At 42.7% G+C, this 15,377-nt stretch overlaps 1 protein-coding gene and 1 long non-coding RNA gene across 20 annotated transcripts in view; one reads left to right on the forward strand and one right to left on the reverse strand.

Moving 5' to 3' along the window:
- LOC110508744 (astrotactin-1) overlaps positions 1-15,377 on the reverse strand; it is a 252,083-nt gene that overhangs the window by 90,833 nt on the left and 145,873 nt on the right. For all 19 annotated transcript variants that reach the window (XM_090226150.1, XM_090226154.1, XM_090226153.1 and 16 more), the window contains one exon: positions 13,679-13,867. In XM_090226150.1, the coding sequence (XP_090082276.1) occupies positions 13,679-13,867 (189 nt within the window). The remainder of the gene's footprint in view (positions 1-13,678; positions 13,868-15,377) is intronic.
- On the forward strand, positions 8,940-13,238 carry LOC118944814 (uncharacterized). Its single transcript, XR_016493065.1, has 2 exons — positions 8,940-9,359; positions 10,135-13,238. It is a non-coding gene; the product is annotated as an uncharacterized LOC118944814 (long non-coding RNA).

Here is a 15,377-nt window from a genome sequence, read left to right on the forward strand (position 1 = left end):
TTTGTTTTCGTTTACCTTGACGATATCCTGATTTTTTCACCGTCACTCCAGATTCATGTTCAGCACGTTCGACGTGTCCTCCAGCGCCTTTTAGAGAATTGTCTTTTTGTGAAGGTTGAGAAGTGCACTTTTCATGCCTCCTCCGTCACATTTCTCGGTTCTGTTATTTCCGCTGAAGGCATTAAGATGGATCCCGCTAAGGTCCAAGCTGTCATTGATTGGCCCGTCCCTAAGTCACGCGTCGAGCTGCAGCGCTTTCTCGGCTTCGCGAACTTCTATCGTCGTTTCATCCGTAATTTCGGTCAGGTGGCAGCTCCTCTCACAGCCCTTACTTCTGTCAAGACGTGCTTTAAGTGGTCCGTTTCCGCCCAGGGAGCTTTTGATCTCCTCAAGAATCGTTTTACATCCGCTCCTATCCTTGTTACACCTGACGTCTCTAGACAGTTCGTTGTCGAGGTTGACGCGTCAGAGGTGGGCGTGGGAGCCATTCTTTCTCAGCGCTCCCTCTCTGACGACAAGGTCCACCCATGCGCGTATTTTTCTCATCGCCTGTCGCCGTCGGAACGTAACTATGATGTGGGTAACCGCGAACTGCTCGCCATCCGGTTAGCCCTAGGCGAATGGCGACAGTGGTTGGAGGGGGCGACCGTTCCTTTTGTCGTTTGGACTGACCATAGGAACCTTGAGTACATCCGTTCTGCCAAACGACTTAATGCGCGTCAGGCGCGTTGGGCGCTGTTTTTCGCTCGTTTCGAGTTCGTGATTTCTTATCGTCCGGGCTCTAAGAACACCAAGCCTGATGCTTTGTCTCGTCTCTTCAGTTCTTCAGTAGCCTCCACTGACCCCGAGGGGATTCTCCCTGAGGGGCGTGTTGTCGGGTTGACTGTCTGGGGAATTGAGAGGCAGGTAAAACAAGCGCTCACTCACACTCCGTCGCCGCGCGCTTGTCCTAGGAACCTTCTTTTCGTTCCCGTTCCTACTCGTCTGGCCGTTCTTCAGTGGGCTCACTCTGCCAAGTTAGCCGGCCACCCTGGCGTTCGGGGTACGCTTGCTTCCATTCGCCAGCGTTTTTGGTTGGCCCACTGGGAGCATGACACGCGTCGTTTCGTGGCTGCTTGTTCGGTCTGCGCGCAGACTAAGTCCGGTAACTCTCCTCCTGCCGGCCGTCTCAGGCCGCTTCCTATTCCTTCTCGACCGTGGTCTCACATCGCCTTAGATTTTGTCACCGGACTGCCTTCGTCAGCGGGGAAGACTGTTATTCTTACGGTTGTCGATAGGTTCTCTAAGGCGGCTCATTTCATTCCCCTTGCTAAGCTTCCTTCTGCTAAAGAGACGGCACAAATCATCATCGAGAATGTTTTCAGAATTCATGGCCTTCCGTCAGACGTCGTTTCGGACAGAGGTCCGCAATTCACGTCTCAATTTTGGAGGGAGTTTTGCCGTTTGATTGGGGCTTCCGTCAGTCTCTCTTCCGGCTTTCACCCCCAGTCTAACGGTCAAGCAGAACGGGCCAATCAGACTATTGGTCGCATCTTACGCAGTCTTTCTTTTCGTAACCCTGCGTCTTGGTCAGAACAGCTCCCCTGGGCAGAATACGCCCACAACTCGCTTCCTTCGTCTGCGACCGGGCTATCTCCTTTTCAGAGTAGCCTCGGGTACCAGCCTCCGCTGTTCTCATCTCAGTTCGCCGAGTCCAGCGTCCCCTCCGCTCAGGCTTTTGTCCAACGTTGCGAGCGCACCTGGAAGAGGGTCAGGTCTGCACTTTGCCGTTATAGGACGCAGACTGTGAGGGCTGCTAATAAGCGTAGAACTAAGAGTCCTAGATATTGTCGCGGTCAGAGAGTTTGGCTCTCCACTCAGAACCTTCCCCTTAAGACGGCTTCTCGCAAGTTGACCCCGCGGTTCATTGGTCCGTTCCGTATTTCTCGGGTCATTAATCCTGTCGCAGTTCGACTTCTTCTTCCGCGATACCTTCGTCGCGTCCACCCGGTCTTCCATGTCTCCTGCATCAAGCCCGTCCTTCGCGCCCCCGCTCGTCTTCCCCCCCCCCCCCCCCATCCTTGTCGAGGGCGCACCCATCTACAGGGTCCGTAGAATTTTGGACATGCGTCCTCGGGGCCGTGGTCACCAGTACCTCGTAGATTGGGAGGGGTACGGTCCTGAGGAGAGGAGTTGGGTTCCCTCTCGGGACGTGCTGGACCGTGCGCTGATCGAGGATTTCCTCCGTTGCCGCCAGGTTTCCTCCTCGAGTGCGCCAGGAGGCGCTCGGTGAGTGGGGGGGTACTGTCATGTACTGTCATGTTGTGTCTTGTCTCTGTCCTTTCCCTTCACCCTGTCTCCCTCTGCTGGTCGTTGTTAGGTTACCTTTCCACCCCCTCTTTCCCCCAGCTGTGCCTTGTCTCCTCCTAACCACCTCGTCACCCCTTTTCCCACCTGTTCCCTTTTTCCCTCTGATTAGTCCCCTATATCTCTCTCTGTTTTTGTTCCTGTCCTTGTCGGATTCTTGTTTGTTGTGTTTCATGCCTGAACCAGACTGTCGTCATGTTTGCTGTAACCTTGTCTTGTCCTGTCGGAATCTGCCGGTCCGTCTGAGCCTACCTATGTTTGGTAATTAAAGAAGCTCTGTTTAAGTTAATTCGCTTTTGGGTCCTCATTCACGCACCGTAACACAAACGACAGGGTCCATAGACATAGAACAAAAAGACTTCACAATTTCTCTGGTAACCTAACTGATAGAATGAACAGACATCCGGCTTGGCTAGCAACCATAGATGTGGCTAGCAACCATAGATTAAATGATGAAAGGGATGAAATAGTAGCCTATGCATACATTTTTTAACTTATTGGTAACCCTTTGTAGAAAATCAATTGTACACTCAAGGTTGTGAAAAATTACTTTTGGCTGTGCTGTGCTGATCCACGGTGCTTGGTTCCACCTCATACCTATGACCACAGCACAGCCATGCTAAAAACGTTGTTTAGCACACCCTCTCCTCTCGTGTCCAATAGCTTTAAAATAGCCTCTACTGAAAAAGCCAAACCTTGGCCAGGAAATGGTAAAAAAACAATCGGCCTACAGTATCGGTCAAAAGTTTGGACACACCTACTCATTCAAAGGTTTTTCTTGTAGAATAATAGTGAATATAGCGAAGACATCGACATTATGAAATAACACCTTTGGAATCATGGAGTAACCCAAAAAATGTCACAGGGCTATTCCAGGTGAAGCTGGTTGAGAGAATGCCAAGTGTGTACAAAGCTGTCATCAAGGCAAAGGGTGACTATTTTGAAGAATCTCAAATATATTTTGATTTGTTTAACACTTTTTGGTTACTACATGATTCCATATGTGTAATTTCATAGTTTTGATGTCTTCACTATTATTCTACAATGTAGAAAATTGTCAAAAATAAAGAAAAACCCTTGAATTAGTAGGTGTCCAAACTTTTGATTGGTACTGTATATTGAATCTTCCATTCCTCTCAAAGATTTTTGAATTGAAATTGTCTACCCTTGAAGCCTGGGTTTCAGACATTAGGAAGTGGATGTCGGCAAATGTTTTACTTTAAAACTCGGTCAAAACAGAGGTTGCTGTTTGATCTGACAACTAATCTTGATGGTTTTACAGATCATCTCAAATGAAATTGTGAATTACTTTTTTGTCACTCTGGACACTGATCTCTCTTTTGACAAACTTTCAAAAATATTTAATGAGCACCTTATTTCCATCTTCGTAACATTGCAAAAATCGGAAACATTTTGTCCAAAAATCATGCAGAAAAGCTAATCCATGCTTTTGTCACTAGACAACTGCAATGCTCTACTCTCCAGCTACTCAGATAAAGCACTAAATAAAGTTCAGCTAGTGATAAATATGGCAGCTAGACTCTTGACTAGAACCAAACAATTCCCTGTTAAGGCTAAGGCGGAATTTGATGTTTTATTGCTAATCTATAAAGTGTGTGTGTGTGTGTGTGTGTGTGTGTGTGTGTGTGTGTGTGTGTGTGTGTGTGTGTGTGTGTGCATGGACTTGCTACTACCTATCTTGACAATTTGGTACTGCCGTACATACCTACACGCACGCTACGGTCACAAGACGCCGGCCTCCTTATTTTTCTATGAATTTCTAAGCAAACAGCTGGAGGCAGGGCTTTACAGATACATTTTTATGGAATGGTCTGCCGACCCATGTGAGAGACGGACTCGGTCTCGACCTTTAATTCTTTACTTAAGACTCTTCTCTTCAGTAGGTCCTATGATTGAGTGTAGTCCGGCCCAGGGGTGCGAAGGTGAATGGCAAGGCACTGGAGTGATGAACCCCCCTTGCTGTCTCTGCCTGGCCGGCTCCCCTCTCTTCACAGGGATTGTCTGCTTCTGACCCTATTGTGGGGACTGAAGCCCTGGCTTGCTAGTGCTCTCCCATGCCATCCCTAGGAGGGGTGCATCACGTCGTACCAGGCTTTTTCTCTATACTCGATTTGAGTGAGTTGATCTTCCTGTCCGGTTTTGTGCCCCCTCAGGCTTGTGCGGTGGGGGAGATCTTACTGGGCTATACGCCACCTTGTCTCACGGTAGTAAGTTGGTGGTCTGTTAAAATCCCTCTTGTGGTGTGAGGGCTGTGCTTTGGGAAAGTGGGAGGGGTTATATCCTGCCGGGTTGGCCCTGTCTGGGTGTATCGTCGGACGAGGCCACAGTGTCCCCTGACCCTTCCCGTCTCAGTCTCCAGTATCTATGCTGCAATAGTCTTTTATGCCGAGGGGCTAGGGTCAGTCTGTCTAATCTGGTGTAATTCTCCTGTCTTATCTGGTGTCTTGTGTGATCTTAAGTATTGTTAGGTTCTAAGTTCTGGTACAAATCCAGACAGACCCCAAAGGAAACTCAAACTAGATTTATTACACCCAACAGGATGTAGCGGCTGCATTGCACAACATACAAGTCACTTAAGCACATATTTATACCTCCTTGTATGTCTTAAGATAAACAATCAGTCTCTGTTGCTGGGCAGGAACTGAGTCTGTTCCTCTTATTGGTACTGTCGTGGCCCAGCCTGAGCCCAGAACCTTTATGGGCAGGGATGTGTGTGTGTGTGTGTGTGTGTGTGTGTGTGTGTGTGTGTGTGTGTGTGTGTGTGTGTGTGTGTGTGTGTGTGTGTGTGTGTGTGTGTGTGTGTGTGTGTGAGACAAGACTTCAGTTAGAGTGTTGTTGGGTGTGCCCCTCTCTAAGATGTTTATTCCCTCTTCAACTGTTGTCCTCACCTCAACCTCGATGTTGAGTTCCACATCTGTCCTTACTCTAGTTCCACAGAGACTATCCTAGCTTACCAGGAACTGACACTTGATTGTTTCCTTTTACCTACTTCCTTAGCAATATGAATATACAAAAATACAAGAACATGTCTGGAAAGACAGACACTTGCTGTACTTCCCGTTGTCACTGCAATAACACACACACACAAGCTCCAACATCCTAACCAATAACAAGTTGATACTACTAATAAGCTGTTTATGCAGTTATAAACCGGCTCATTATGTAATTGGAACCCTGACCTATTCAACATGCAACCTTGATCCAGACCTGCTGTTTTGACCCGCTCTCTCACTCTCTCTCTCTCTCTCTACCGCATCTGCTGTCTCAAACTCTGCATGATCAGCTATGAAAAGCCAACTGATATTTACTTCTAAGGTGCTGTGCTGTTACACCCTCTATAACCACTGTGGTTATTATTTGTGATTAACGTTTCAACATCTTGAAGAACGATCTGGCCTTAATGGCCATGTACTCGTATAATCTCCACCGTGCACAGCCCTTAGAGCCTGGTTCCTCTCTAGGTTTCTTCCTAGGTTCCTGCCTTTCTAGAGAGTTTTTCCTAATGTTGGAATCGGCTAAACTTTGAACATTGAGATATTAAATAAATGATAGGAAAGAAGCACAGAATCAAAGGAGTGAAAGAGACTGGGTTTTATGTTAACTTCTGACATAAAACCCAGTCTCTTTCAATCCTTTGATTCTATGCTTCGTTCCTATCATTTATCATCATCATGATTCTCTGAAGAAAGACAGATGTCTTTGGAATGTGTTGGGTGGACGGGAGGAGCAACGTGTTGATATAGGGGAGACAGATGAACATCTGTGGATTAGGTGAAGGAGGGGTTGAGGTCAGGAGGTGAGGTCAGATTCCCTTAAGGGTGTAATAAGGGTTTAATATCTTATTACCCTCTTCCTGTAGAACCATAAGATGTAAGGATTGACTGAAGGAGGAGTGTCTTAAGTGGGATGTAAATAACTGTGATGGTGAGAAATGTTTTTCTGTCTGAATTACAGCTGTACAGATCCTTTGGGCAGAATTAAACTTGGTTAAAGCTTCTCTAGTGTCCGTGAGTTACTTACTCTGAAAAATAAGAACCTAACAGATGGCGTTGTCTGCAGGATTCATCACGATTTGTAGTCAAACCACAGAGTCCAGATCAGTGGAGCATAGCTGGCAAAAACAAGGTAGGCTAGTTCCTATATCTGTTTCCACTCATTTTGACATCTTGGGAGATGAGAATCGTTGGCTGAACTAATTATGAGATGCGGACCTGGAGAGCCTAAGTTTAATTCTATAGGCCCATTGTGTAATGACCGGTCGTAGCTTTGTGGTATATGCTAGTACCATAAAGTATAAAGTAAGTCCTGAGCAGAATAGATCTGTGGAGGATAAGTCTCATAAGTCCCGAGCATGATAGTTCCTGTGGAGGGTAGAATCTCATAGAAGAGAAGGGAAGTCCTGAACAGGGTAGTCCTGTGGAGAGTAAAACAATAGTGTAACGGTATATAGACCCATAAGAAGGGCAAAAGGCCCAGTCGTAGTGGCCGTGAGAGCGCAGGGTGTGAGTGTGTGTGTGCTTTGTGACCTGTTGGGGTAGTGAACCATGGCAGATTATGTGGAAATAGGAAGACAAGTGTGAATAATTTTGGTGATGTGTGTTATCAATAATAGCGATATTGGAGGAATCCATTAAATCATCCGTATTCTCAAGTAATAGGTTCGCAGACGTTTATGGTATCGGTTCTAATACAATGTATTAAGTGTTGTGACCAATTAATTATTATCCCGTGAAGTGTGTAATGCTATCTTAGAAAATAGTTAATAGAAGGTGTGTATTATAGATGGGAGTGAAGGAATCTAAAGTACCCTGAACACCGTCGGGAGAGTTTAGGGAATAATAACTATTGATATGGCGACAAACGGACCCATTTCTCCCTGTAATATAGAGCCCGCAGATTTTAATAAAGCCATGGAGGAGCTAAAAGAAGTGCACAAGCATTCTACCAATTCGACTGGAATATGGGAAAAATGTTGTCAATTTTATAAAATTGGACAACATTTTCCTGCTGACGGAGAATTCAAATCTAATAAAGAATTCAGGGAGGCAATTATGACTTGGCATAAAGACATAAAACCAGAATCAAAAGCTCAATATACCAGTGTTTTGATGTCAGCATTCTATCAAGAGAAAATGCATCACGATAAACCCAGAATGAGTACGAGTAAACTACTACAGAAGGACTGGGAACAGGAGTGTACTGATAGAATTTGCACTTCTGCTTTGATGGCAGGTTTGAACCCTGTGATCAAAACGGTAATTGCGGGGTTAGTAGATTTAATTCAAGACAAGGTTTTGAGAGTGGAATATAACTCCGCTCAACTCGCAGACTTGCGTGGGGTTAATAGAGCCATAGAGAAATCCACTAACTATAGTTTCAATGTCCAGAATAAAACTAAGAAACGTAGTGAAAAAACATCAACGCATTAGGGGATAGCTCCCTGTTTTAGATGTGGGACTATCGGGCATTGGAAGAATGAGTGTAAGGTGATACTGGAACCTAATGCATTAGGAGGAAATGCCACTATGCAAGAGTTATCTTTTTCAAAAAAGCAACAACTAATCGTTTTGAGATGAGCAAGTATGGAACTTTCACCTAGCGGTGTATAGTCTCTGTTCGATCGATACGTGGTTCATAGAGATTACAGTTTCTATGTGATGGAAGAAGTATGAGTTCACGTTTTACCTAACTTTTAGTAGAGTACCGATGGGATAAACAAATAGTCTCACTTGGCATCATTTTGCATTGAAACCATCATTAAAAGGGTATCAATTGTAGGTTCTGTGTTGGTACAATACGTGGATGATTTGTTATTAGCGTCAAAAGACAAAGAAACTAATATGCGAGACCGCACCACATTGGTAGACAATTTGGTGGAACAGGGTTATAAACCATCGTATGACAAAGCACAACTAGCAAAGCAAGAGGTAACATATTTTGGGGTTTTGATTTCTAAGGGCAAGATACCCCGGATCGGGTAGAAACATTGCCAAACACTCCTCGCATGCTCAGGAAAACTTTAGGAGTTTTCAACTTTGTCAGACATTTTGTTTCGACATTCTCTGAAATTGCTGAGACACTTACAGAGTGGACGAAAGGGGGGGAAGAGTCCCCATGAGAGGATAGAGTGGAATCAAGAGTGTGAAGAAGCGTTTGTCGAGTTAAAGAAGCAATTGTGTCAAGTGCCAGCATTGGGATTGCCAAACATAAAATTATCTTTAAAAAAAATGTTGTTAATGAACAGGAAAAACATTGTAGCATGATGGTTACGAAAAAAGGGCCAAGAGGAATGCCACGGTACCTTAGGGCGGTACAGGCGACAGAAACGGTGTTACATAACACGGCTTCCATTACAATGGGTCAAAAAGTAGATTTGTATGTTACACACGCAGTAGCAACCATAGTGGACAGCACGAAAGCACAACATGTTACTAGTGCAAGATGAACAAACTGGGAGTTAACGTTAAATGGGGAAAACTTACAAATTAATAAGGGGAGGGTGAATCGCATACATGTGACCCAGATCAGATTACTCCAAAACCTTTTTTTTTGCAAGAAACAGCATTGGAATCGGGAAAATATTGTATACAGATGGCTAGTTACATGAACACAGAAGGGAAGAGTAACGGGCATTTGGAGTAGTTCATGATTTGGGTACATTGTGGTCACAACGGGGCATGTTAACAGTGACAGGAACAGCAATGAAAAAATGGTCTGGAGGTAGAGGCATTATCAGAAGCATGTCAGTTACCCAGTAAATGAACAGTCGTGAAATGTGAAGCTCATACTAGTCGTACAGATAAAATCGCCATAGGTAATCGTAAAGCAGACGAAATGGCTAAGGCGGCTGCCTTGGTGAGAGAAAGTGTTAGTGAACCACATGTAAATATTGCAGATTCCTTACGATGAGAAATTGGCTAAATTTGCCACAGGAAAACGTGTTTTGGGTTGAAGATTCCATCCTTGAAGGAGGATGGAAATGTTTTGAAGAGGTAGGTAAAATGGTTTCCGAAGGACAGGGAAAGAAATGGAAAATAAACATTTTAATGGTCTTGAAAGCCCTGCATACTAAAAATTCCTAATGAGAAATGATCAACCTCATTAGAAATTAACGGAACAGGGGGATTTCATTATAAAATTCATGAGAAACACCATTCTCTATCGAAATTGTACCATTCATTTAGGATATTATTATTTTTTCGGTAGGGAGTTATAAGAGTTGTAATTCTAAGTTGATTCGTTTTTCGAATTTGTTTATTTTTGATATAACATGTTATTTTTAATCACGAAAATGACCAGTTCTCTGAGGTTCTGGTCTTTGGGTACTTATACAGTGGTCCTGTGTTCAGGCTGCAAATAGAAAGGAAAATATATGTTAATAAGGGATGACAGTTACTTCAAATGGATTGTGATATATGTATTGCTGATTTCATGTTGTGTTTTTGTTTTGATACAAATTTCACCAATTTGGGATCCTGGAGTGGGAATTCTGCGAGGGGTTAGGATGCTAACTTCATAATCTAGTAACTCTTCCGAGAGATCGCCAGTAGAATATCGCCAGTAGAATATCGCCAGTAGAATAAGGGAGTATGGACAAATTTTGAAAATGGTTTTAGCAGTAACATTATGTTATGACATTTGTCTTAGAGATGTTATTAAGAAAAGGTTAATGTCATAATTCATCATATATTGTCACTGTTTGTCTGGTTTCCTGAAACAGAAATGTATTGAACTTAACTGTTGTTATGATCTGTGTTTTTTTTTTAGGTTATCATGGAAGGTGACGTCAGATCGTGTCTTAATGCATGGAAGGAAAAATTTGACCATAGACAGTGTGTGTAGCCCTCAAAAGACCTCAAAACCCTCCCTAACAGGCTGAAGAAAGTGCGACAAAGGCGTGCAATGAGAGAGACAGTGACTTTTACCACTCCTATCTGAGTCCGAGCCATAAACCAGGGCCGGGGTGCTGAGAGCGCGTGTGGAGTGAGCGTGGAGAAAGAACAAGCTCAGGTGAGAGACATGTGTACGTGGGAGAAACCTACTTGGATATTAAAATCGGGACATTATCAAGGGCCATGAAATGTGATAGGCAAAAGTTACATGTGCCGTTGGGAAAATGAACTGTAAACGATATCTGAAGAAGACACGCTAGAATGATAAGTGCCGGATGAAGGAAGGGGGGGGGGGGGGTATACGCACTGCTATCTATTTAGACTGAGAATGCATTGAGATACTGATCTTGCTTTACCAGGCCACTAATGACAGGAAAACAGGGTCAAAGGGGGGCTGTAATGAGAAGAGTTATGACCGGCAATAAAAAGTTGTTTATAAATATATGTTCTAACAGGGGTGATGTGTGCTAAGTTGATCAACTGGAATTTGAGCCCTAGACTCAAAGTAAGCACTGAGGTCAGTCCTTCTAAATTTGGGTTGGATAATTGATAAAAATGTTTTAGTTGTGATTGGGATACAGCGAGAGAGAATTGCTGAAGCAGAAAATGTAGAAAATGCATTAGGAGTATAGTGTGTCATGGGTTATATGTAATGATAGAGGAGTATCATTCCCAGAGACTGCATATTGTTTCAGGAGGTGGCTCATAGAAGAAGGAGGACAACTAACTGTCCACAATATGGGGATTTAGTTGAACATTACACATACATAGATCATGGTGAGAGTAGAAGAGATAGTGGTGGCATGTCAGACACTATGGTAAACTTTTAGGACACCTGTGACTCAGAGTTTTGTTTGTTTGGATATTATTCCCAACTCATTTTGTTTTTCTCCAATTTCTAACAGCCGGCGAACATTTGACAAATTGCATGCAGGAGGTATTCTCACGGCAGGCGCTGTAGGGACAGTAACTGAAGGAGCTGTAGGGACAGTAACTGAAGGCACAGTACTAGTAGCAAAGGATGCTATATTGACAGCATGGAATTGGACTACTGCGCAAATGAGGGGTATTGTGAGACTGTAGTCATGGGCCATGTTGGAAGTAGCAATGTTAACTTTAGTAGCATTGTTGGGATATCAGTTAATGACAACTCATGACACATGGATTGGTATCTGGTAACTAGGGGACCGATGGGAGGAAAGGGGATGAGGTTACTCAAATATCACAAATGATGTTGTCAGGAAATGACCCATGTGTTGCAGTGTGTATATCCTCAGGTGAAAGCAGAGATATAACCAAGGGCACAGGCTGAATACTGGAGATTGAGTGTACATCAAGAGACACCAGGCGGGGGTGTTGGGACAGCATTGGTTTGGGACACAAAATACTCCATACAGTACCTGCAGCGGTAAATATCGTCATGTCTCTCCTTGGGGGGTGCATAGTTCTCACGTGAAGTGAGGTCCAGCTGCATAATGGGTGAGTGAAAACATCATGACAGAGGAAGCGGAGCGAGAGAGAGAGAGAGAGACTAGATTCCCCTGTAAGACATACAGATGGGTTGGGTCTGGGAGCTACTTTAAACATCATAGTTGGGTTGGGTTAGCTGCTTTATTGGTTAATGCATCATATTATAGAGGATAGAGGGGTAATTGTTCTCTGAACAAAATGTTGAAGGCATTGAGCATTGATGTGAAAGCACATACTGTACTGAGTTACCTCAAGAGGATGTAACGTTGATTAGGGATAAGCACTTGCATATCAGGTGAAATGCAGGAGATGGGGAACAAAGTGAAAATGACATGACTTGGGAACACCTCTCGGAACCTGGGGCCAAAAGGAGAAGACTGGGCGAAAGCATGAGGAAGCTTTGTAGAGCTTTCATTTTTGTGGAAACCCTCAGGAAAGTATCCGGGAGGCATAGGGTCGGGTGAAGAGAGAGTGGGAATTGTCAGGGTCTCAGACTTTGGTTTTCATGCATATATAATTATACATAGCTTATCACATTGTTAATATTGTAATGTTTTATGTATTTTTGTTGCTTTCCAAGTCTTGTGCTATTACTCTCTTAGGAACCAGAAGGGGGAAGTGGAGAAACTAAAAGCTGCTCCATCTGACATAGAACGAGACCGCAGATTCAGCTGGAATTGCATTTTGTTGTGTGATGATAGATGGAAATAAAATTGTGTGATCATAGCACAGAGGCCATAAGTCTCTGAAATTGAAAACCAGTGAATGTTTGTTCATTGTTTGTTCCATTTGTTAGTTTGTTTAATTCATGTTTTATTATCATTGTTTATCCATTTATTAGTCATTTCCAAGTTTATGTAAATTGAACATTAGGACGCTATTGTTCAAGAGGAAGGACTGTTGGAATCGGCTAAACTTTGAACATTGAGATATTAAATAAATGATAGGAAAGAAGCATAGAATCAAAGGAGTGAAAGAGACTGGGTTTTATGTCAGAAGTTAATGGTTCTCTGAAGAAAGACAGATGTCTTTGGAATGTGTTGGGTGGACGGGAGAAGCAACGTGCTGATATAGGGGAGACAGATAGACATCTGTGGATTAGGTGAAGGAGGGGTTGAGGTTAGGAGGTGAGGTCAGATTCCCTTAAGGGAGTAATAAGGGTTTAATATCTTGTTACTCTCTTCCTGTAGAACCATAAGATGTAAGGATAAGATTTAAGGATTGGAGAGAAGGAGGAGTGTCTTAAGTGGGATGAATATAACTGTGATGGTGAGAAATCTTTTGCTGTCTGAATAACAGCTGTATAGATCCTTTGGGCAGAATTAACTTGGTTAAAGCTTCTCTAGTGTCCGTGAGTTACTTACTCTGAAAAATAAGAACCTAACACTAGCCTCTGTGCTTCTACATCTGCATTGCTTGCTCTTTGGAATTTTAGGCTGGGTTTATGCATAAACACTTTGTGACATCTGCTGATGTAAAAGGAGCTTTATAAATACATTTCATTGATTGAATTTGATTGAAATCACTTTTTCATGTGGCCGAAACTGACAGCTGAAAAAAAATGTGTTATGAATATCTACAGCAATTAATTGCTGTGGCATAATGCATCTGTGCACTCTATCAACCTCCTTGGAAAGGTCAAATCCTCGTTTGAGATTTATGTTGTGATTTTCTATTAATTTAAACAGGTCTGAATTTGACATTTCAGCTGGTGTTTCCAATGGTCTTCAGAAGGCCTAGCTGTGTCCACTCTCAGCAAATGACAAATGGCTTTTCAAAAAAGGACATACATTCTGACCCTTTCTTTTTCACAATTCCATATACCCAGAACCCCAGAAATAAAACAATACATTTTGTGGAACATGACCCAACAATGGATGCCCTCCAGGAGCTTATTATACTTTACATTTTCTCCAAGTAAGGTATCTCCAATCAATTAGAGGTCTTACCTTTGCTGATGTCCTGGTACTCCAGCCACAGCTGCCTCTGGACCTGCTTGTTGGGGTACCAGATAGTGCAGGCCTCCTCGAAGCCGTACACTGCCTCTTGTACAAAGTGATTACCAAACTCCCTGAGGATGGAGACAAAATCACTGCGGAGGGTGGCACCGTCCAGGGAGTGGATCGCAGAGCTGAACGCTGTTAGAAAACACAGTGCAGGAGTTAGCAACGGACAGGCTATTGACAAATCCATAGTGTCCTGTGTAAAACATAGGAAGGATCATAGAAAAACTATGAAACACATAAATCTGACACACAAAAAGTACAAATATTTACAGTACATGGTGTGATGATACTTATTTTTACTACATTCCATACTCAGAATAAATTATTCTGTCTATGAACATAATTGTTTGTTCGTTTTTAGGTCAAAAGTAAGTAAGACGCAGCTGCCGGTATTATAAAATACGAAACATAAGCATACTGTACACTTACGCTGCACTTCAATTTCAAGTTTTAGGTAAACATCTTAATGAAAACTCAAGTTTTTGAAATTATGAGCTATGACAGTGATCAGACTGTGATACAAGTGCCATCTGTAAACTTGAGGCTTTCTTTAAGTCTTAAATTGAGCCTTCATGAATTCCTCATAGTTGAGTCATTAGTATTTATACTTGCTGGTGTTTTCATATCTTTGGGAAAACACTAAATAACATGTACAGCTCTTCAACTTTTCCATTATCATTCAAGAGCCCTAACATTAACATCCCACCACTCACAACAAGCTACTCCCACACCACATTTACATTATGAAGCAACAGTGATGAATGACACAGAACAGTCCTTGTGAAAGATGGTCCTTTGGTATCAGGTGTAAAAAATCAGTAACCACCCCCCACACACTTCTGTGTCGGATGAAATATGAAGACCTACAACCGTAATGGAAAAAGAGAGCTAGTAATAGAACACTCCTATCGGATATGCATTAGTAATGACACATCTATATACCGTATGTAATGTTTGTGTTATATTACAAAAATGTGTGGCGAATTAACACAAAATGCATACAGATACATAGGCTAAATGATACATATGGTAGCCATCAGAAAATAATACGAAAACAAATCCAAAAACCATTCAAGCCCAAATAAACTATTCTGCAACTTTCTGACAGTCTGAAAACTCATTACACATTCATATAAAAATGTTTTAGCATGTCGATGTGGGCTGTTCAGATGACCAAGTATCACCATATGGTAAAACATTTGATTAAAAAATAAATAACTAAAAAAATACTCCAAAAGATCCCAAAAAAATAATAGTATGAAGAACGTCAAGGAGCTCAACAGCAAAGTACTGTCAACAGTAGAGAGCCCTTCTGAGAAGTAGTGCTTCACTAAATACTAGGGATGGGCATTTGAAATGATTTCCGTATTTGAATAATATCATTATATTTTTTTCAGATATCCGGATAGTCGGAATACATGTGTTAATACAATTAAATAATGAACACTTCAATGGAGATTTGATGGCGTGATTTAGCTGAAATTACTGAAGCTGGAGACATATCTCCCTCACTAACTTTTCAGCTGTTAGAGCAGCTTACTGCTGTACCTGTACACAGCCCATCTGTCAACAGCACACCCAACTACCTCATCCCCATACTGTTATTTTTTTTTTTGCTCTTTTGCACCCCAGTATCTCTACT

The sequence above is a fragment of the Oncorhynchus mykiss genome, chromosome 28, assembly GCF_057628025.1.
Source record: "Oncorhynchus mykiss isolate SJ-2025 chromosome 28, ASM5762802v1, whole genome shotgun sequence".
Classification (NCBI taxonomy): domain Eukaryota; kingdom Metazoa; phylum Chordata; class Actinopteri; order Salmoniformes; family Salmonidae; genus Oncorhynchus; species Oncorhynchus mykiss.